General features: G+C 47.3%; 5 protein-coding genes across 5 annotated transcripts; 2 read left to right on the top strand and 3 right to left on the bottom strand.

Moving 5' to 3' along the window:
* Positions 1-595: 595 nt before the first annotated feature.
* On the bottom strand, positions 596-1,116 carry AO090005000434 (uncharacterized protein; the record flags this gene model as incomplete). The annotated part of the gene is made up of 2 exons (XM_023234103.1): positions 596-605; positions 701-1,116. 2 exons carry the CDS (start codon positions 1,114-1,116, stop codon positions 596-598), a joined length of 426 nt encoding a protein of 141 aa, XP_023088959.1.
* Positions 1,117-2,761: 1,645 nt separating this feature from the next.
* Positions 2,762-7,241, top strand: pldA (putative phospholipase PldA; the record flags this gene model as incomplete). Its single annotated transcript, XM_023234104.1, has 8 exons — positions 2,762-2,794; positions 4,527-4,877; positions 4,928-5,080; positions 5,133-5,754; positions 5,805-6,065; positions 6,115-6,575; positions 6,625-7,173; positions 7,227-7,241. 8 exons carry the CDS (start codon positions 2,762-2,764, stop codon positions 7,239-7,241), a joined length of 2,445 nt encoding a protein of 814 aa, XP_023088958.1.
* Positions 7,242-13,671: 6,430 nt separating this feature from the next.
* Positions 13,672-15,774, bottom strand: AO090005000432 (ribose phosphate diphosphokinase subunit PRS1; the record flags this gene model as incomplete). Its single annotated transcript, XM_023234105.1, has 3 exons — positions 13,672-13,726; positions 14,586-15,634; positions 15,715-15,774. The coding sequence occupies 3 exons, from the start codon at positions 15,772-15,774 to the stop codon at positions 13,672-13,674; spliced, it is 1,164 nt and encodes a 387-aa protein (XP_023088957.1).
* Positions 15,775-16,465: 691 nt separating this feature from the next.
* Positions 16,466-17,303, top strand: AO090005000430 (bifunctional precorrin-2 dehydrogenase/sirohydrochlorin ferrochelatase MET8; the record flags this gene model as incomplete). The annotated part of the gene is made up of 3 exons (XM_001817445.1): positions 16,466-16,561; positions 16,644-17,125; positions 17,174-17,303. 3 exons carry the CDS (start codon positions 16,466-16,468, stop codon positions 17,301-17,303), a joined length of 708 nt encoding a protein of 235 aa, XP_001817497.1.
* Positions 17,304-17,705: 402 nt separating this feature from the next.
* On the bottom strand, positions 17,706-20,609 carry AO090005000429 (tetratricopeptide repeat protein; the record flags this gene model as incomplete). The annotated part of the gene is made up of 1 exon (XM_001817444.3): positions 17,706-20,609. The coding sequence occupies one exon, from the start codon at positions 20,607-20,609 to the stop codon at positions 17,706-17,708; it is 2,904 nt and encodes a 967-aa protein (XP_001817496.1).
* Between the last annotated feature and the right edge of the window lie 1,347 nt (positions 20,610-21,956).

Here is a 21,956-nt window from a genome sequence, read left to right on the forward strand (position 1 = left end):
TGTGTTCCACTTGCCCGTGGAGAACGTTATCAAGAAGTATCTGGGGTGCTTACATGTAGACACCATGACCCAATTGGAAAACCTCGCTTTTCTATATTAGGTAGGGCCCAGAAACCGTTCAGTCTTTCCCGTCTTTCCGAAACAGGAATACAATAGCCAGACAATCAGTCGCCATATCTTCCTTTTGCGGGCAAATGTATTCATGGCAAAGCGGATGGCTTCCGTTTGAGTGAGGAGATTATCGCTTATGTCGATTTGCGTAAATAACTGCAGATCTTGTTGCTCTTCCTTAGATAGCTTCTGGCACATTGAGATAGTTTTGTTCTCGGAGAAATTGAAAGAAGCTCCAAGGATTGCATACAGCCGAGATATCGAATGTTGGTCGGTCGATCTCCAGTCCGCCTTAAGCTTCATTAGGAATTCGACAATTCTTCAAAATTGAGTTGAGACCTCACCCCGCTAACGGCGGTGGATACAACCCGACGTGCCCATAGCCAGATGACAAAGTAGGCGGTCGGCCACCACATCTACAGGAACTTCGTCAATAGTGACCCTACCGTCGGGGTCATCCATCTTTGTCGCAATTCTAACTTCCCTAGTTAGTGCTAAGGCGAATGCAGTGACAGTCATTGTAATTGGTGATGACATGGGCATATTGTATCCTGGGAATGGGAAATGCTGAGCTGGTCTGATGACACACGGGCGTATAATCAGGAGTTTCTTCTCTGCAGCATGAACACTGAAATAGTGCTGTAGCAGTCGTTCCGTGATATGTTTGGCATATGCATAGGCCCAGGGAAAGTTTTCCGCTTCATATGCCTGGCTTGTACCGCTCTTTCGCACCTCGTTCAGTTCATCAAGGACAAGGGACTGTCTTCCAGGCTCACAGATTTCCTCGTTTATTTGCACATCTGCATCGGGACCCCGAGGGTAGAGATGTGCGTTTGAATATGCAGAAGAGACGTAGATGAAACGATCGAGCCGTTTGCAAGTGAAGGCTAGGTTTGCCATTATTTCACTAGCTCCGATAATGGGGTCGGATACTCGCTTCAACGCACTCCCCAGGTTGATAGATGAGGCTGCATGGATGATTATGTGGTCTTCGTCCCGTATCATACCTAACTCTGATTGCAAGAAACCGAGGTTAGGTAGGAGGATATCACCGTCAAGTACAATCAGTCGTTTCGTGTCGTAGACTTTGTTCACTATGTTGGGAGGTAGCCATTCTCTCCACTTGGAGAGGAGTTTTCTATCGAGGGAATCAGTATAATGGTCTCTGAATGGATACACAATAGATAAACTCACTCGGTACCCCTACAGACCAAGTAGATGCGCAACAAGGAGGTGCTCATCACGAGACGATGAACAATTGTGGTGCCCAAGAACCCAGATCCACCGGTAACCAAGACTGATTTGGCCTCTTAGTATTCCCACATGTCGAACAGTACCGATGTTTGATCGCTCAATGAAAGAGTATTTGCCTGGAACAATGAGGCACCATCTTCAGATTATAAGAATCATAGTACCTAGTAAAGCCCACAGTAGTTCCATGGATTGCTGATATGGGGCTACAATAAAGGAAGCTTTACCCTTGCAACATACTAGTAAGCGTAGCGCAGCATTAGCCCTATGATAGTAGCTTATAACAGCGTGTATTATAGCCCTGAGCTGAGATATCGACCCGCTTTTCTTTTGCTGCCTCGGTCCTTGAAATAAACCATGTCGCATATCGCCTATCTGGCTGCGTCCGCTGATTGAACATGTACCTGCTGACCCGCTTGACTCTAGCAACTGAGGCCAGTTGCATAATAATAACACTGGAAGAGGCTGAATAGTTGTCTCGGCTCTAGCATGAAAATGTACGATGAGCTATAGTGCTCCCGGGTGAAGCCTCCTTCGAGTATCCCCAGTAGAGAACGGGCTGCGATCCGTTCTTCCCTATCTTAATCTATTTCCTGATTGCCTTCGATGCCGACGTGACCCTTATGAGCTGTAGTATGTACCTTTATCCGTACCCTTTAGCATGGCGCTGGGCATGGAAGTTAAACAAACAGCGTTAGGCCAGTCAGCCCCTTAACCGAATTTATTCTGCTTCCTCTACCTGCCCTCAAGCTTCCTCTTCACCATGCCACAGAAACTCTCGAACAAAACCGAATCTGTGCCCTTGAGCCATCTTATCAGAACTCGAACGCCTTTCTCCTCGATACCTTCCTTCCTCAGCTGCACTTTGAATCCCAATGCTGCTCTACTGTCATCAACATCAATACTTTGCATTGCCTCAGCCGAACCTTTCATCTTCCTACGCGCCTGGCGGGACCACACATTTTCCATAGCGAACCCAACACCCATAGCTAAATTACTGCGCCATATCCATTGAAGGGAAAGAGAAGCGAGTTCCTTATCAAGCTTCTGACTTGCATCGTCGATAGAGCCGTTGGGAATGTTGAAGACGTATTCCGACGGAAATGGAAGAAGGTGTTTCGGAAAGGTTGTGATCGATCTCGCCACGTCCTGTCTCTATCAGTATTCTGAAGAATGCATGTGCGAATGAGCAAAATATACCACAGAAGGGCGAAGATCACCCCACGACCATGCTATCGCCCATCTCCTAGTTTTAGAGCCCTGGACAAACTCCGTGACCGCATAATTGTGATTGCCATGCCCAATGAGTTTCTCAACCAGTATAGAGACGCTGCTCAGTTTTCCCAGCATCGACGTATACCATAAGACTTTCTGGCGGAGCCTGAGGCTTTCTTCGATCATGCGCGACACGAAAGCAACTTCCCCTCCTTGGGTAACCATTTCCACTTCTGCACCGGTGCACGCCTGTATCTAGTGTGAGTATATGATTTTTGCGTTGGCATATGTGGCTTACAGAGAATGGTGGCCGTTCTTTTGCCTGTGCTGATGACACCAGCTCCTCGCGAGATGTATAAAATGGAGGGTTGCACATTGTGAAATCAAGGCTTTGGCCGCATTAGGAACAGAAGTACGTCAAGTATCTCAGATCCACTTACCCTTCGACTTCAAGCTTATCTAACGGAATGAGATCACCACTGGTATCGGTCTTGACAACGCGGATTCGAGAGTCTAAGTTATTCCCAGAAACGGCTTCTTGAGACGTTCGTATATTTTCATCATCAATGTCTAACGCATCTGTTAGTGTTATGTTTTTTATTTTTGAACAACCAACTTTACCTGTTGCTACAAAATTCCACTGTGGCCTAACAGAGCAGCCAAGAAGGGGGTATATGCTGCAGCATCCTGTTCCTCTATAGAAATTAGATCGATTTTACCCATATTGATGGAGTGAGCAGTACATGTCAAGCCCGACGACCTTTCTATCAGGGTCGTAGTCATCACGGTATTCCTTTCCAGTAGTGTCCAAGAGGCTTTGTAACCATAGGATATAATTCAACCTGACATCATTAGGAATGGAGATTCATGCTCGGGGGCGATGGCGCACCTATTTGGCACCTATAGCTACTGTCAGTTCCATTGTTTAGAAATAAATGAAGAAGTACACTAGCTGGTACTTACCGGCGGGCATAACCTATTTTCCGGAATGTGAACGTTCAGGCCAAAGTCTCGTTGCAAGAGACTTTTGCTTAATTGACTATTAAAGGTTAATCGAAAGGCCAGACCCCACAGCTTGTAGATCTTACCGAACAGCATCCGGATCACTGAAGTCCAATTGATTATTTGGTTTCAGACTGTGACATGTCAGCACGATCGCCTAGAAATACTGTGTATGGAACCTCCAAACTTCTAGTTCGGTAAAGCCAAGACTTACTACTTCGCGAACTCAGGCGATTGCAGTGCAAGGGTGGCGAAATCGACGTCATCCTTGTAGATGTTATTGCGAATTACCCTCATGGTGCTACATGGGAACCAGTCAGTAAACCATTATTGCGAGCTCTACTGTCACAGGACTCAGGCATAAATGATCGCATAGCCATTGGGAAAGTACCCACTACCTTTGGTGTTTCTCGCTTTCCACTGAATCGAGGGTGGGGCGTACCGGAGATGCTCGAGACACGAAGGAGCGGCTCGCTTATCAGCAGGCGAACCTAGTACGTCTAAAAATTGCAATTGCGAGGTTCCGCAACTTCCGTAGGACACTATTTTAGTGTGGATTCACGGAGGGAAACATCAGGTGACGAGATCTCAGGCTCAAGAATTTATTTGGTAAGGCTATAAGGCTAAATGATAACGTGATGTCATTGGGGGCTCGGCGCATACGTACCCCTCAATCATTGTTTGTTGGATCAGAGCCCACTTTTCAGGAACGCTCGGCTGCCTAGCTGCACTACAATTCCCACGTTGGGTCGTTCTTTTTTTTCCAATTCAGTTCCCCACGGGCGTTGTTCTAGAGTGTCGCAATGGACAAGTTCAAGGAAAGGATCCAGTCGTTGGAGGATTCTTTGAAAGGTCAATTATATCCTCTAATTTGTTACGAACGAACTGACTAGAAGGGGCCGACAGATACCCACATTGTAGAGGAGGCGCACCACTTCAAACATAAGGTTGGCAAATTCTTCAACATTGTCAACCCGAACCACCGTCATGATGAAGCGCACGAACAAGAGACCGACAGAAAAAGAACAGAAATCGCCAAATCCCATCGCTTCGAATCCTTTGCTCCGATTCGGGAGGGTAACAAGGTGAAGTGGTATGTTGATGCGCTAGACTATCTTTGGGCTGTTTCTATCGCTCTCGAAAATGCGAAGGAGGTCATCTACATCGAAGACTGGTGGCTTTCCCCGGAGTTATTCCTACGCAGACCCGCGTATCAGACTCAGGAATGGCGACTGGACCAGGTACTGAAGCGTCGTGCGGAAGCGGGAGTGAAGATCTACGTGATCGTATACAAGGAGGTCAGTCGCTTTCAGCTACGTTGAAAATGCTCAGTCACTTATAAAGCCAGGTCAACCAAGCACTGACTTGTAACTCGGCCCATACGAAACACGCGTTGCGCAATCTCTGTCCAGAAGGTACTCCTGGCCATGGAAACATCAAGATCCTACGTCATCCGGATCACAACATCTTTGAGAATGCAGCTGACATGACCTTGTACTGGGTGAGTTAATACATGTAGACGTGTTTAATGACCGAAAACTGATGATGACAAGGCCCATCACGAGAAGTTCATTGTTATTGACTATGCCCTGGCATTCATTGGAGGCATTGATCTATGCTTTGGGAGATGGGATGCTAACCAGCATCCTCTGGCCGATGTTCACCCAGCCAATATGAGAGACGAAGTCTTTCCAGGACAGGATTTTAACAATAATCGCATCATGGACTTTCAGAGTGTTGCACAATGGCAAGCAAACGAACTCAGCAAGGCGGACTATGGCCGAATGCCCTGGCATGATGTGGCCATGGGTCTTATGGGTGACTGTGTTTATGACATTGCTGAGCACTTTGTCCTACGGTGGAACTTCATCAAGCGCGATAAGTACAAGCGCGATAAAACTGTTGATTGGCTGATGCTGGAGGGCCGTCTAGGCGAAGATGAGGACCTGGTCGCGGTGCAGCGGCCTAAGTACCCCTGCGGTGACTATGTTCAGCATCCTTATGAGCCTCTAACCTCGAAGCCCCGTGGAGCCCAAGGCAGTGCGCGGGCACAAATTGTGCGCAGCAGTGCTGACTGGAGTAGCGGTATCTTGACTGAGCACAGTATCCAGAACGCTTACAAGGAGATCATCAGCAAAGCTGAACACTACGTCTACATTGAGAATCAATTCTTCAGTACGTTCAACTTATTCCTCTTTCGCTATTCATTTCACTGACTCTGTTAGTCACGGCCACTGGAGATCAACAGAAGCCTGTACTCAACACAATTGGACGCGCAATCGTTGATGCTTGCGTCCGTGCTTCCAGAGAAGGAAGAAAGTTCCGGGTGATCATTGTGATTCCGGCCATTCCCGGATTTGCAGGAGATCTTAGACAGCCTGAAGCAACAGGCACCCGGGCGATCATGGATTACCAGTATAAGTCGATCAATCGTGGCGAGCACTCAATCTTCGGCCAACTCAGGCATCATGGCGTCGATCCTGAACGTGAGTGGCCTACCTTTGTTTCTACTAAAACGATTACTAACGGGTGAAGAACACATCTTTGTTTTCAATCTGCGTGCATATGATCGTATCAACAAAACCCCTGCTCTGGAAGCACTTGAGAAAGAAGCGGGTGTGACATACAATGACATCCAACGTGGAATTGCGGAGACCATCATGAGTGACAGTGTTCATCCTTCCATTGGTGAAGAGGGCGATAAGGGCGAAGTTGGCTATGACAACGCGCAGAAAGAAAAAGAAGAGCGGCTTGCAAAATTGAGGCGATATGAGGAGCAGGCCGAGCGCCACAAGCCCGAATACCAACCCTCCAGCAAGGATACGGTTGCCCACACAACTATGCTAAACGGTGGCAAGATGTCTGATGAGCCTTGGGAGGGTGAAGCGGAGGCTGAAAAGGCCAACTTCGTCCAGGAAGAGCTTTATGTCCATGGCAAGGTGTGCATTGTAGATGACAGAGTTGCTATTTGCGGCAGTGCCAACATCAACGATCGGGTAGGTTTCTTCTCGTCTAAAGTCACCGAGCCGTAACTAACCCTACCAGTCGCAACTTGGATATCATGATAGCGAACTGGCTATCGTTGTGGAGGACCAGGACTTCATTGACAGCATGATGGATGGCAAGCCATTTAAGGCCGGTCGTGTAGCCGCTACCCTCCGGCGGCAGCTCTGGAGGGAACACCTTGGGCTGCTCCCAGCACAGGATTATGACGCTTCGCAAAGCCCCAATGCGCAGCCACCAAATGTTTGCATGAACCAGATCCTCGAGGGACCTGAGAACAGTTTTGTTACGGATCCTATGAGCGACCCGCTCTGGGAGATGTGGACCGGACGGGCGACTACCAACACCGAGATATATCGAATGCTCTTCCGCGCTGACCCGGACGACGACATCAAGAATTTCGACGAATACGACAGTTTTAGACCCCGTGGCAACCACAAGCAGGGACACTTGTATGACCCGTATCAGCCTGTCAAGGACGTCCGGGAGAAGTTGGATAAGATTAAAGGTCATTTAGTTTGGATGCCTCTTCGGTTCTTGGAAGACGCCAATATGGCCGAGCCCGGGCTGCAGGTTAACCAGATCACCGAGGTAAGCGATCGACCTATATAAGTGAGAGATCTACATTTACTAATAGGGAACAGAGTATCTATACCTGATTTTTTGTTTGGAAATTACTTTGGGTGTTTATTTGGATGGGGATCTATTCTAAAATCAATACACATGGGTACAACTTTGGTACTAATCGTAGCAAAAGCGACATAGCGGCATAGAAAGTTCCGCTTCATTTTTCGTATTATCCTTGACGAAGCTAAGACGAATCTGATATCTTGAAATTTGTGTAAGGAGCGCGAGCCATAAGTGATTACTGGGCTTCACAAGTAGATTTCGCGATGCATAACAAACTCAATTAGTCAGGCTATAGCTATTGGCATTATTGAATACGGTGAACTATAAACCTCCTCGAAGCTCCCAGATTCTAGAACAGTCTTAGAAGCTCCAAGTATGCTGCTCATTAGTATCGTATGATCAGCACATAAGAGAGCTCAGGCCGATGATCTTCAACCCTGCCCGCAAATCCACCCCCTTCTACAAATACCGTAGTATTTCAATTCATATACATCTCAAAGCACATATAACTCATCTCCCAACCAACACCCTAGACCTATTACAGACGTAACCCCAGAAAATAAACTTTCCCAATATAAATCCCAACACTAACACCATCGATGATCACCCCAGAAGGTCACTCCGATCCAAACCTTCAGGACCCATTAAATAAATACCAAAATAATAACTAAATAACTAACCAAAAAACCAAAAAAATAAAAATAAAAGGAAAGAAGGAAAAAAGGTCACCATCGCCACAGCCACCAATCCCATGACCATGAATCACTCCCCCTAACTCCCATCCATCCAACAAAAGGAACTCTTTCCCGGCAGGATGCAAGATGAAACTCCCTGCGTCGCTCCATCCTATAAGCCACTGAGGACAGGACCTGTTTAGCTTGCGCGTGTACATACAAAGGTCCACGTATGCTAGGTTATCGACCTCACTTGTGAACTGGTCTATGTGGGTGACGTTGTAATAATGCTTAGCTTGAACTATGTCTGGCTTTTTCTTTTTTTTTTGGGGAGAGGGTAGGTTGCTTTACTTTACTTTGCTCTACTTTACCAATGGGTGGATAACTAATTAATTGAGTATCAAAAGAAAGGAAATAAAAGTAGGTAGTTAAGAAAGGAAAGAAAGAAAGAATTCCCAAACCCAACCTGACCCAGGTGAATGAGAAAACAAGAACCTATACAAAAAAGAAAAAGAAAAAGGAAAGAAGAAAGAAAATTAAAAAAACCGTTACAAAGCATGCATAAAGCAACCCTACCTAAACCCCCCAATAAAACCCCCGTTAGGATATTTGTTTATTTCCCAGGTAGTTAGAAAGGGGCGGCCTGAGCGAACGGAAAAGCGATCCCGCATAACGAACCTCCCGAATTGAGTTTATAGAAGGTATTCCTTTTCTCCCCCCCTGTCTCCATACTTTACTTTGGAAAGTTAAACCAGAGAGGTTCGTTGGAGCCACTTTGTCCCGGGGGTTTTCCTCTTCCCTTCCTCCCCCAAACCCGTCGTACTATGTCGTACAATGGAATGGGAAGTTTCCAGGTATAGGTTGTGTGGTGACTTCATTGCCCATTGGAAAGTGGAGAATGGCGTGGTCCTGTCATAAACTCCGTATCCTTGGGGAATATAATAGCCTCCTACTATTTATGAGAGGTGTTACAGCTTACCTTCACGTGTGACGTTGGAGGATGAGACGCGGGATGGCCGTGTAACTGACTAACTACGTACCCTCTATTCCTTGAACGGCATGAGAATTAAAGAAGTAAAATTAAGTAGTAGATTGGTTTTTGCGTTGCCGCATGTTGGTTCTATCTTCTATCTGCATTCTTAACAGACACCAGAAACAAGTAAAGAGTAAAGAGAAAACACGTGATTAGGGTTAAGCCGAAAATGTCCGTGGCCAACTTTCTTCCCGGGAGATTGTTTTTTTTTTTCTGTCCCAGAACCTTGACTCCAAGCCCATGCTTGCTAAAAGAAAACCGGCTTCATCAAGGGATACGTATCAGAGAGAGGAGAGAAAGAGAGAAAGAAGAAGAGAGAGAGGAAAGGATTCGGGGCCGCTCGCTCGAGCCTGGAATCGGTCACCCTTTTTTCTTGGCGGATCGACGATCAGACATTCAATCTGACTCCAGAAACCAAGCTGATTGGTTGCCTTCCACCCGGGAGAAGGATCCGTCGAGGTTAATGCGCGCTCTCCAAGAATGTGGGAATGCAGACATCTGAGACCGCGAGAGAGAAGGAAGAAAAATTAAGGAAATAAGAGGGAAAAGCAATGTTAATTCGTGAGTCGGGAAGGGGGTTGCCGCCTGCAGCTGTCACGCAGGGATTTTGCTGCAGCAAGAACGTTTTAAGGATCTGAATCTAAGGAGGGGTCAGCTGTCGATCCTCAACTTTTCGTTACACGAGGAAAAGCAGGATTTGCTCCCTCACTTGTACCACTACTTACCGAAGTATACCAGACCCGATGGCGACCAGTGTAACCGCTACTCAGGCCTTCGCGGTGTGGCATGAATTACAGCGGCAGTGATTACAGATCTTGCAGCGCCAGATGGCCACAAATGGCCCCGATGTGCAGTCAGAACAGCGCCAGGTGAGGATGTTCCCATTGGTGGCTTGCACGATAGCAAAGACATGTCCCGGGCATTGGTTGGCCATGGTGATGCTGTCCGAACATGTTAGTTCAACAAGTTCCAACAGCAAGGCTTGGTCCACGTCACTTACCGCAGCAGGTCACGTAAGGTTAGAGTCGGGGTCAAGGGAAAGTTTTTTTGGGTTCGGTTCTTGAACCTTGGTTCACACGAAGAACAATGTTGGAACTGGGTTCTAGAAACCAGCGGAGATGGAACTGAAAACAAGTCCTAGGGAGTCCTTTGCGAGGGATGGAGAAGAATAGTAAGGGAGGCCGGATTCACTTGGTAGGAGGGAAGTTGCAGGGTTAGAGATGCAGGTAGACTGAAGAGGAACGAGGAGATGCTGTTGTAGAGACGAATTGGCAGAAGCTCCATAGTATATATAGGCGCGAGCTTTCAATCAGGACCAGGGATGAGTTATCGTCTGCGAAGATGCATTGAACACATTTCTTGCGGTATGACCTTTCTGTACAGGAAACGGTAAGACCTGAAGTCCAGACCGGGCAACTCCAGCTGCATGGAATGACTCTGGAACTGTGATGCAAGTATCCGTTTATTGTCTAGTGGGGTGGAGCAACCTGAGTGTGATAGAGGAGATGTGTACGAAGGCAAGAGAAGAAAAAGGAAGTAGAGAATCCGAGAGAAAGAGTCGCTGTGTGTGTGAGCTGAGGATTGTGTGTAAGAGAGAGAGAAATTAAGAAATAAGAAATAAGAAATAAGAAAAATAAAATAAAAAAAAGACACGGATGGGGAAATCTGGCGAGAGCCCAACAATGGATGACAATAATGGGACGGAGACCAATCATCACTAACTTAACAGTCGACAGTAAAGTGATATATCGCCAGTGGGCCAGAGAAAGTGGGTATTCGAGGGCGCCCGGGGAGCTGGAAAGTTATGCGATAGTCCGGGAACCCTGGAGCTTCTCTTCCCATATTCAGGATAGGTCTGGGGCTCACGATGTCGCAGATCTCGAAGATCGTCATTCGATGAAGGAGATAGCCGGGATCGGACTAAGGCGAGAGGACTATCGGGCCTCTCTACGCAGCTATATTCCAGGCCTCCGGATCTGGTCCTCAAAGTAAAGGATCGGACACTGGTGATTGGAGAAGAAGGATTCCCAGTGCCAGTGCATTGGGAACTTTTGGCGTGCAGATCCTTCCCAAGATCCATACTGGCGGAGTATAATTTCTTTTTTTTTTTTTTGGATAGCTTGAATTTAATGTATTTATAGCGGCATTCCCTCCAATTTTTTATTTTATTTTATTTTACTTTACTTTATTTTTATTTATTATTATTTCCCCCCTCTCTATTTCAATAATTAGTCATGTATTAGTATATTCGTCAGTTTTTATTGCTAGAGTAACCTGAGCGAGACCCATGTGACAAATAGTTTCCTTCATTTTCTCTCTCTCTCCCTCACATACTTGCTCCCGGTCCTTCTCATGGTCTCGAATCCCATGGCTTGATATATTTTATTTGACTTTATTTGATTTTTCTAATTTACCTGAGACTTCTTTTTGGGCAGAGGGTTTTCGACGGATAAGAACTTAGAAGTCAATTTAGTTTTCTCGCCATCCGTATCCGAAACCTCAATTCCCAATTGCACATCATGGTTGGTCGTAATCTGGCTTGTTTAGACTCAACCCCAGTGTCACACTGTCCCATCCGGAAGCTTGGAGAGGAAGGGTCTCCCTTGTTCATGTTATAGCCACCGTATCACCGAGTTGCACCGGCACCCCTTTACCGAGGCCCCCGGTCTTTTAGCATCCCAGGCTGAAGTTTAAGTGCTCCACCATGGATCGGTGAGATGCTGACCATGCAGGGTAACCTTTTAGGCGTTCAGGAAGGGAGCAATCAGAGACGTCCGGAGTATACATCCCATTCCGGACACGTGATATGCATCCTCAGGTGAGATTCCCATGCAGGTATGGATGTATGTAGTGCATATCCGTGTATGTTTGTGTGTGCATCACACCTACAGCAGACTACGACTAGCAGTAGTAGTCCGTCATTATGAAGTATAGTTCGATCTGCCTCACGACAAGAAAGGTTATCTCACTTCGGAATATCGCATAATCTGGCGCCAGGTTTTCTCTCGTAATTTTTTTTTCTGTCAGATTTCAAATTATTATTTTATTTGATATTTTATTTATTTATTTATTTTCTTACCTCTCTCTCGCGCTGATCTTAGCTAGCTGATCGCGACGGACAATTGCAGAGGATCCACTGACCCGCCAACCGGGTTCGTGAGTTAGTGGCTTCCCAGTGGGAATAGAGTTAACTACCAGCTTAGTGCCGTCAAGCCACCAGCGCATAGGATGTGCAACCGGAGACCCGAGAAAGGGGCAGTGGAGGCGGACACTTTACCTCGTTCGTAGAGCGATGGTAACAATTGGAATCAAACATGTCGTAAAAGGTTCTCCAGCTTAAAAGCCGGCAGTCAATTAACATCCGGCAGACTGACCTGTCGACCCATTCCAAGAATCTGGAAACCAGGGGATTCCTCAGCGCGCAGCCGAAGTTGTAAGACATCCACTAGCTCCGTCCTGTAAGCTAATGAGGCCCTAAATCTAGCCCGGGGTGTTGTAGTCGTAGCACTAAAAAAAGTAGATCGAACTTGTCAGCAAATCATTAGGTCTCGCAACCTGACTTTGGCAGAACCGAAAAGACTAAAAGAAAATTGGGTCTCGAACCGACAAGAGAGATGCGCACGCGGTGCACACTGCGTCCTAAGCCCCCTCCAATACCCAGCCTGTCGGACCTGACAGTGGTCCACACCAAGGCGCTAAGGCCATTGATGACATCGCATGGGCGACGCTATCTCGCATCAATCCCACTTCAGCCCGAATCGTCGTAGAGACTAACGAGGTACCTAACGCCGGTCGCCGTATTGAGACACCTTGGGGTTGTACGTAGACGCTGTTTAGAATCCCACGAGCGATGGTCCTTCCCCGAGACGACAGTGGTTGTCCTCACTCATGCCCGCTTAGAACCTTCATAGACTAAGCGAGATAGTCGTAATCCTTTCCGACCCCGTTGCCCAATTGAGTAACAGTGACATCCTAATCGAAATTCGAACCTTTAGTCGACTTCTGCGCTGATCTACCGGATCCCCTTCCCCGGCGTATTCCTGTGCCCCGGTAGGTTTCGTTGGCTGGTAGTGTGTGCCTCCGTCTCCCGCGGAGTTGGTCCCTTTTCGAACAATGACCCACGCGTCCCGCTGGTACTTTTGTGCTGGACAGGTCGCTTTTTTCGTCCTCGCCTGTAATCTCCCTTTTCACACAAAGGATAGCATATCGTATTACCCCAATTATAGTCTCGTGTCTTTACAAATTCTGATGGTCTTGTTTGTGGTGACCCGTAGAGCAACTCATGCGCCGGCCCTGGAAACAGCCATTCAGTGCTCCTGCGCTTAGGGTCTGGTTGGGACGCTGTTTTTGAAGTGACTCGATTGGTTTGAGAACACATTATGTATCCACATGGCTGTCGCAAGTGGATGACTGGATGTGTCAGACCTTCTCCTGTGAATCTGAATCTAGCAAAGATCAGTATATGACATCGATGGCAGGCATACCGATTAACATTGGATCGGATCGGATGGGCTTCTCGTAAATTCGCTATCAATACACCGCTACAATGATGGAGCTGAGGTCTCCTGTGCGACGTCACATACACAGTTCTCTGCCCGAGGTCTAGAACGGCACAGTACAATGGAGTCAGACCACCTAACAAGCCTGCCGCCCACTTGACTCCAAGCAGCGAAGACTAGTTCGGCTCATTACTTGTGCCAATGCTAAATCGATGATTCGAGAGCGGCGGAGTCCGAAGAGCGACCCTAAGACCTACTCAAGTACGCAAAGGCGAAACATGGCCGGTGCAGCTAACGAGAAGAAAGGACTTGGCAAGTTGGCACAAAATAGATATATTTCCGAAATAGATTTGAACCTACGATGAATGCAAGTACAGAAATGTTCGAGATGTTCTCTTGCCCCAGTTCCACTGGCCGAGGCCTTGAAATACGAATATCTCAGAAACTGGTGCCTTCGTTCCTCGACAGTCCTGCAGCTAACTACCCCCGTGCCGATTGACACAAAAAGCAGATAGCGAGACAGGACCGAGTTTGCTCTCCCAACGCTCCGTTAAGAACAATCTTGTGAGTTTGCAAGATGTTCCTGCAGTACCCAAAGTGGACTGCATCGCTGGTATAGTAAAATTATGGTTTGCCGGCTATTGGCTTCCCAATGAGATCAAGACACAACTAAGTAACAAGGAAGAGATAAAGCCACGTCATATGTAGCCATAGGAGACTGATCTTCCTATTTGAAGCGAGGCCTGGAATGCTCGTTTGTGGGATGCTGAGATAAGTATGTTGAGTCGATGTCCAGATAGGACAAAGGTTTTGAAACTCGTTAGAAAGAAATCGCCTTAGGTATCATGGGAGATGTACGGCCATGATTGTACGGGAGAAAGCAGAAGCCTGCGAAGTGAAAGCGAGTAACCGCCATCTGGTATAAGGGATAAGAAATTCATCATTTTTCAGGTCGTTACTCGCTTGAAGTCATCATCAATCAATGCGTCAAGTTCATGTTTTACCGTAGTGGGCACAGGGGCGAGATTTTACCCCGTCCAAACGCATGGAAATAGAAAAAGGCGTGGTTGAAGAATACACGTTAGTCGTTCAGGTGGAAAAGTGCCGAAACACTTCAGCAAGCGTTAGGATTCCCAGTATAGCCATGAATTGGTAAGATCAACTTACCTTTCACCATAATGATGGCGTCTAATGCTCTCAGAGATGAGAGTCGATATGTCGATGACGACCAACTTCTTCGATTTCCTAACCATCTGTTCCGAGATGGGGAAAGTGTTGGTCACTACGATGTAGTCAATCACGTCGCACTCTTCCATTTGCTCAAGGGATTTGTCCCCGAAGAGTCCGTGGGTTGCGATGCAGTAGACCTTCTTGGCGCCACCCTTCTTCACAACAGTCTCTGCTGCAGCAATCCATGATCCACTTTTGTCAATCATGTCATCGACGATGAACACAGTCCTATCACGGACGTCGCCCACGAAAGTAATGGTCTTCTCTCGCTCCACAGCTCGTCCAACACTGCCTTCTTCATCAGACGATTCAGCAGCATCAAACGAGCCGCCAAGCGCATGGTCACCTGGTAAAGACGATGTGCTGGAGATAAACGATTCCGTCATTGGGTCAGGAACAGAGTCAGAATGATCTGCTACAGTCTGTCCGGGGGTAGTGTCTCCCGACGCAGGCGTAGAATCGATTGGGTGATAATCATCATCGACTAGGTGACCCTCTACAAGCCGCCCTGTGATTACGTCGTGTACCCGGACATCCGTACACCCGTGTGCAGCCTCCAACTCTGACGGGCGTCGAGCACCCGTCAGAAGGTCCGGAAGCAAGGCATTTGCCGATAACAATGATTCCATGTTATCAGATAGTCTATGCACCTCTTCGGTTTGCGAATCGTCATGTTTTCCAGTCTGCACGTGGAGTACAAACGGATCGTCCTCTTTTTGGACGGGCGTGCAGTCTTCATCTATAGAATCAAAGAAGACCGTGCTGTCTGTCATAGCCATATTCATCTTCGGACGCCGCCTATCGGTAGTAACGATGCCGAAGTTGAGCTTCAAGGTGTCCGCCAATGACGTAACACGCTTAGTACCACCGGCGTTCTTGCTGACAACAACAGCCTCCTTCCAGCCAGGAACATTCATGCGGATCCAACGAGCGATATAGGGTTCGGCAAACAGGTTGTCCACGGGTTTGCCGAAGAAGCCCTGCATCTGCGATGCCTATATATTTCCTGATGAGAAATATGTCCAGGAGAAGACACCACACTGTCACCAACTGCTTTGTGACTCACATGCAAGTCCAATGTTATCACATGGTCTACTCCAGCAACTGAGAGGAGGTTTGCTAGCATGCGGGCGGTAATAGCACCACGGTGGCTTTTCTTTTTAGATTGGCGAGAGTATGGGAAATACCTCGGCTAGGTTAGCATCAATTGTGCGATAGTCAGACTAGGCAGGCAGCATACGGTATGACCGCTAGGATAAGCCGCAAATTAGCAAGCTAAGATATTTAAAGAAAGACTAGATTTCGTGAAACATACCTGTGATGGACTTCGCAGAACCTCCTTTGCAGGCAGAGATCATGATCAAGAGTTCCATGACACTGTCGTTGATCTTCTCACTGCCACTCTGGACAATGTAGACATCTTGGTTCCGTACTGAGACACCAATGTTTACACTTGTCTCGCCATTGGCGAATTTACCCAAGTCTGCCCGGGCGGGTTGAGTCCCTAACCGGTCGCAGACCACCTTAGCAAGTGTGGGATGCGATGTCCCAGAGAAAATTTGTACTCCCCGCATTTTGGTGTAATTATGTGCTAGAATAAGACATGGACAAGGGACTGGGGGAAGGGTCAAGGTGGTGGTAGAATGGGAAACCCACGATGAGCAACCGAGGGGAAAGAAACGGAAAAAAAATTTTTGGAGAGAAAAATAGCTGGAGCTTTTCGTCACGGGGTTTTGTTGCTCCCCGTACCGAAGTCCCCGCCAACATCACTTCGATAAACCCCGCTTTGCTGATAGCCCAATTCCACCAATTCGAATATGTCGCGAAAATTTCCTGAAGTCCAGGGAGGAGGCTCTCTCATTGTTGCTTGGCAGGTGAAAAGCAAACATGTCTTAGTTGTGGGAGGTGGGGAGGTAAGCTCCTTTAGCTAGCAATTGCTGCTATATATATATATATATATGGAATACTTTTTAACCGTTTATATACTGAGCGTAGGTAGCTGCCGGTCGCATCCTCCATGCCCTTAACGCCGATGCCAAAGTGACAGTTGTCTGTCCTGTCTCTGGCCTCAACGATGAAGTAGCATTCCGGGTCTCCGAAGGCCAAGTATCTCATGTTGATCGGAACTTTGAGCCAACAGACCTTGACGGAGCAGACATGGTTCTCTGTGCTATTGACGACCCAGACGCCTCAACCCGTGTATGGAAACTGTGTAAAGAGAAGAGGATACCCGCAAACATCGCCGATGTACCTTCCGAATGTGATTTCTACTTCGGAAGTGTCCATCGGGATGGCCCGTTACAGGTGATGGTCAGCACGAATGGAAATGGCCCTAAGATTGCAAGTATGGTACGAAAGAAAATCGCCGACACTCTCCCCGACAACATGGGCGCAGCAATCGAGAACGTGGGCAAATTGCGGAAAAAGCTAAGGGAGGTAGCTCCCAACGTAGAGGCAGGTCCGAAAAGGATGAAATGGTGAGTTGGCTAAGATACTTTACAAGCCTCTATTGACGTTTTACCCAGGATGTCTGGAGTTTGTGAATCCTGGAGCCTGGATGAACTTGTCCAGATGAATGATAAGGATATGGACAGCCTACTAGCCCATTACGAGTCTGGCAAGATCCCCACATTCGATGAAGTCCGGTCTAACTGACCACCACATTTGCATACACTCTAGCCGATGTGTTCAGGTAGTGAGACTGTGATTGGCTTGGTCTCCGAGCCTGGGAATCATCCCTTACCCAAGATGATCTCGTAGTCAACCTCGAGATCTAGCAGATTTTAAGCGGATAGTCGTTACAGACCTCTGCTTGCTGCCAAGGAGTCAACATGTTTCTCACGTTTGAGAAATGACCACCTATAAGCTACGAAAATTGGGTTTAGTATGGCTCTATTTTGCTCCGGAAGTCGTTTCTATACTGTGTCGTAGGGGGCATTTGCAAACCGAACTCGGATATAGAAGGAAACGATGAAATGTATTTAGTCTCTGGGATGGGATTTTGTGGACCGATCTATGATGGAAATGAAAACATAATAACAAAGAAAGGAGGCCTGTTTATGTGCTTCCAACCTCACTCTGCAGCTCCTTCAACTGCGACCACCCTTCACTATCCTCCCAGAACTCCTTGCCTTTACCTAGAATGCCCCTCACTGCACTACGGGCCTTAAACCTCCAATCTTTGGCAACGAGCTCAGCTTCACCCGCATCTTCCTGGCCTTCTTTGTCCATAGGTCCGTATTTAGAATACCCATTACGGACCAATTTCTCTGTGGCACGTACAATTTCCATCCACTTCTTTTCATCTCCCATCTGGAATGCCCCCTGTGTTGAAGAGGCCACTGTGGCACGCCAAGCCTTCTCATGGGCTTCTAAGGCTTTCGACGGTTGCCCACGCCATTGCTCAACGCGGGCAACAAGAAGCCAAAGTGAGGCAGAGTGGGTAATTTGTGGCACAATCGAATTGTCTACCAAAGACAGAATCTGGCCAGCGATTGTACCACTGCGGACGACTTGCTGAGGAGGCTTACTGCCATTATCAACTTTGATTACAAGATCTTCATACTCGTAGGCAGTTGTAAGGTAGTCGACAAGCATGCCCACGATCGGAAGATCGATGCATTTTTCGCCTTTCTTATCACCAAGAATCTCAATGAGTTTCTTCTGTGCGGTAATAACATCACGGAAAGGGGTAAACGGAGGAGGAATTGAAGCTGCCACCGTAAGCACGTTGTCCCAGATACGAGAGTTTGTATTCTTGAGCTGAGCCGCACGACTCAGGGCTACAAGGGCCTCGCGCTTGTGTTTGTGAGGATCTTCCGGCGCTTTTCCAGTTTCCAGTTCACCCTCTTCGTCTGGCAGCTGCTCCACAGAGGTGGGCTTAGATTCATCTGGCTGAGGTGTTTGTAGTATGGCTGCAGCAAGGTTGCTCCATGATTCAGCATCGTTTTCTTCCAATTGCACAGCCCGAGTAAATGAGGCCTTCGCATCATCCCAACGCTGAAGTTCAAGCTGCACACAGCCTAGTGAAAACCAAGCGCCGTGGTTGAGACGGTTAATTTGCAAGCTCTTACGGTAAGCCTCCTCTGCCTTTTCTAATGCAGGCGGCTTAAGTGTGAGGTAATGCCGAGCCAGAGACCTCTGAGCACGGGCGTACCTGTTATTCGAAACCTCCCACGCGCGCTCGTACATGGTTGGGTCTGAGTCCATATCTCCCAGAATACAGAAAAGTCTTGGGGCATCAGCAGGGAGAGGCGAGAGCTCGGGTCCCTCAAACTTCTCGTTCTCATCCTCGAGCTCTCTGTTCGTAGGTTCGTAGAGTTGTTTGCGAACCATGGACTTAGCCTTCTCCTCTCTCTCTGTAGCGGCATAGCATAGCGCAGCCTCCGCCCACATCTGTAAACGCTCGTAAATTTCAAGAGCAGTACGCAGTCCTCCGAGATTGACCCAACGAGATGCCAGCTCAGCCTCAAGATCCCACCTGGTGGAGAAGTTCAGAAGCCATACGTATTCGAGTCTCTCTGCAGCTGACGCGGATTCAGATTTCTCGGGTCTTGGAAGGAATGTAGTAGGCTCTTCGACAGTAGAAGTAGCTTGACTATCAAGGGTAGCGGTGTCGGCAATGACTTGATCCACAAGAGCTTGCATTTGTAAAACCGATCTTTCCACAGTTCGAGCCCTATAGCCCTCAATTCTGCTCCGAGCTAGAAGACCTTGTGTGTAGATCTGCCAATTTGAGCTACCACCCTCAAGGACTCGGGTGGCGTAGGGGTGTGTCTCCTCTCGAGTTAGACCATCCTCGGGTGTGGTGTTAGTTATCGCGGCAGCAAGAGCTAGGAGTATAGCGGAGTCCACAGGGCTGAGTTTTGGCTGGTTGCCGGGATCAAGAGATGCCAATGCTGGTGGTAGCGTCGACTCGTCTTGTATGGTAACTTGATTATCCTGGGACTGTTGTTTCTCATCCTTTGTGAAGGATATAGATTCCAGAAGAGTATCATCGTTGAGATCTAAGTTCTTCGGTCCCGAGGGCTCCGAATCACTCGTGCTATTGACGTTCGTATCCGTTGCATTGTCGGCACTCTTCGCAATGATGACGAGTTGACTAATATCGCGTTCCTGGAACTTGGTTCTTTTGCCCAACTTTCCGGTCAAAGCAAATTTGAAGTTCCGCGCTGCAGCGGCCTTGTCGATATCGGCTCTGGCTTTGGAATCCAAGCCGTGATGTGTGTGGATAAGTGCTCTCTCGAGTAGGAATTTCGCTGTCTCTGAGCCAGCAGCATTTCCATTCAACAAAGCGCTGCTAATTTGCTCCATGTCGGAGTAGATCGCATCCTGAAGCGTACCGGTGATTTCTGATAGCATCTTCTGGTGAAGGAAATTGACACGCATTCTTGCCGTCCTAGCGACCAACGGGCCATTCGTAAGTAGAAAATCAGTGTCGGCCAAGATAGCCTTCGCAACAGCAAAAAGCTCCACATTTGGAGTCAATCTATAAGCAGCTTCGCCATCTACTGAGAGATCGCGGATTATATGCGCTCGGACTGCTCTCAGACTTGTGGGGTTAGTTCGCAGAATGGACGGTATAATTAGCTCTGCAGGGCTGAAGCTTAGCGGGGGTCCAGTGACATTGGACTGAAGAAAGCTGAAGAGGGCTGCTAGACCAATGTGAAGCAGCTGCGAATTCCGCTGTTCAGGAGTTGAACCATCTAGTTGCGTCTGAGATATAGACTTCGTCTTGTTTGCCAAAAAGGTTGTATACGAGATTTCTCCGCTAGATACACGAGCGAGAGTACTCTCATCTGCAGAGTCGTGGCCAAAGACAACCTTTGCGAGAGGTAATTGTAAAATTGGAACTATCTCAGCATCTGCTAACTGGATAGGTTCATATAGTTGCTTCAACGAGGACGCTTCATCATATAGCGTATTTAATGACGTGGGGTAAGCAATCGAAACTTCAGCCATTTTTAAGAGTCCCAGTCACCAAGAAAACGGATGTCAAGTTGAAGAGGGCAAAAAAAAAAAGGGTCTTTCTCTTCTAGCCCAACTAGGAAAACCCTCAAGTCCAGCGGTTTGAAATAGTGCGTTGAATGCCTCTCAGCTGTGTGAGAAAGATCGATCAGATATGAGTTCTTGGGTTCACACAATATGTTCAGAATGGCATGCTACAGCTCTCCACATACCATCCGACGTCGGAACTTGTAAGGTAATCGGTGTGACTAGTTGGAATGAGCCTGGAGATGGAAACTCGCGATGCCGCTCAAATAATAAAACCCCGCCAAAAAAAAAGAAGGCATATTTTATCGATAAGGCAAAATTTGTAAAGGCGGTGGTGGTGGGGCTTCGGGATGTGGCATTAAGAGCTCCACAATGGAACACTCGAGCAAATATCCAATGTGTAATATGGACACGCACTTCTACTCGTCTATATGAGTGTAATATGATTGTTATGACGAGCTAATTCCTGATTCTGACCCATTTAAGTCCCTATAAACTGAAGTACAGAGCACTGTATAAGATAGAGAGTATGGGGAGAGTAATTATATCCTTTGATTGATGGAGGACAAACGTATGAGCCCAGTTTGAGACTAACTAGTGTTGATTTAACCGATGAAATAGAATCCATGAATCAGTAAAATGGCTTAATTCTCCAATCACCTAGGCCGGTTCTGTGGAATTCCAGCGTTCCAAAGCTTCTAGCAGTCTAAGTTAATCTAAGCATGCATGTAGAAAGGTAAGCATATCAGACAATCTTACTCTATATTATTTGCGCCCAGTTTCCTAGCAAGTGGAGTAAGTGAACCACTGCATAAGAACCTTTGTGGCATTGGGTATAGTTCCTGTGAATGTGAAACCTGGCAGCACAGGATACGACACACCGAAGGTCATATTTTTTTTTCGAAATGTGATCCCCATAGCCATATAATGGATCATTTCCTCAGGCATGATCAATAGAGGGTCTGAAGATCCATAGAACGCACCAGTCTCTTATCACAGACGTATGAAAGGAGGCATTGTCGCTTCCAGCATGCTTCTCTAAATTGACGACGTGGGCTGCATCCACAGCAGCTGTCTGAAGGTTTGCACTCATATAAAATGACTCGTCGCTGGTATGACGTGTAATGGACTAGGGCTCTGATATCGGCTGATAGTTGGTAGCTTACTTTCATTGACTTGTAAGCTCATCATCAATAGTTGGTGTTGCTTGAGGGCTATTCAAGAAGTTAGCTGAGATGGTTCTCGCAGAGAGGTTATATAGAGTACTATATAAGATTCATGACTCAAATTAGTTTGTAAGTTGTATATAGACAA

The sequence above is a fragment of the Aspergillus oryzae genome, chromosome 1, assembly GCF_000184455.2.
Source record: "Aspergillus oryzae RIB40 DNA, chromosome 1".
NCBI classification, from domain to species: Eukaryota; Fungi; Ascomycota; class Eurotiomycetes; order Eurotiales; family Aspergillaceae; genus Aspergillus; species Aspergillus oryzae.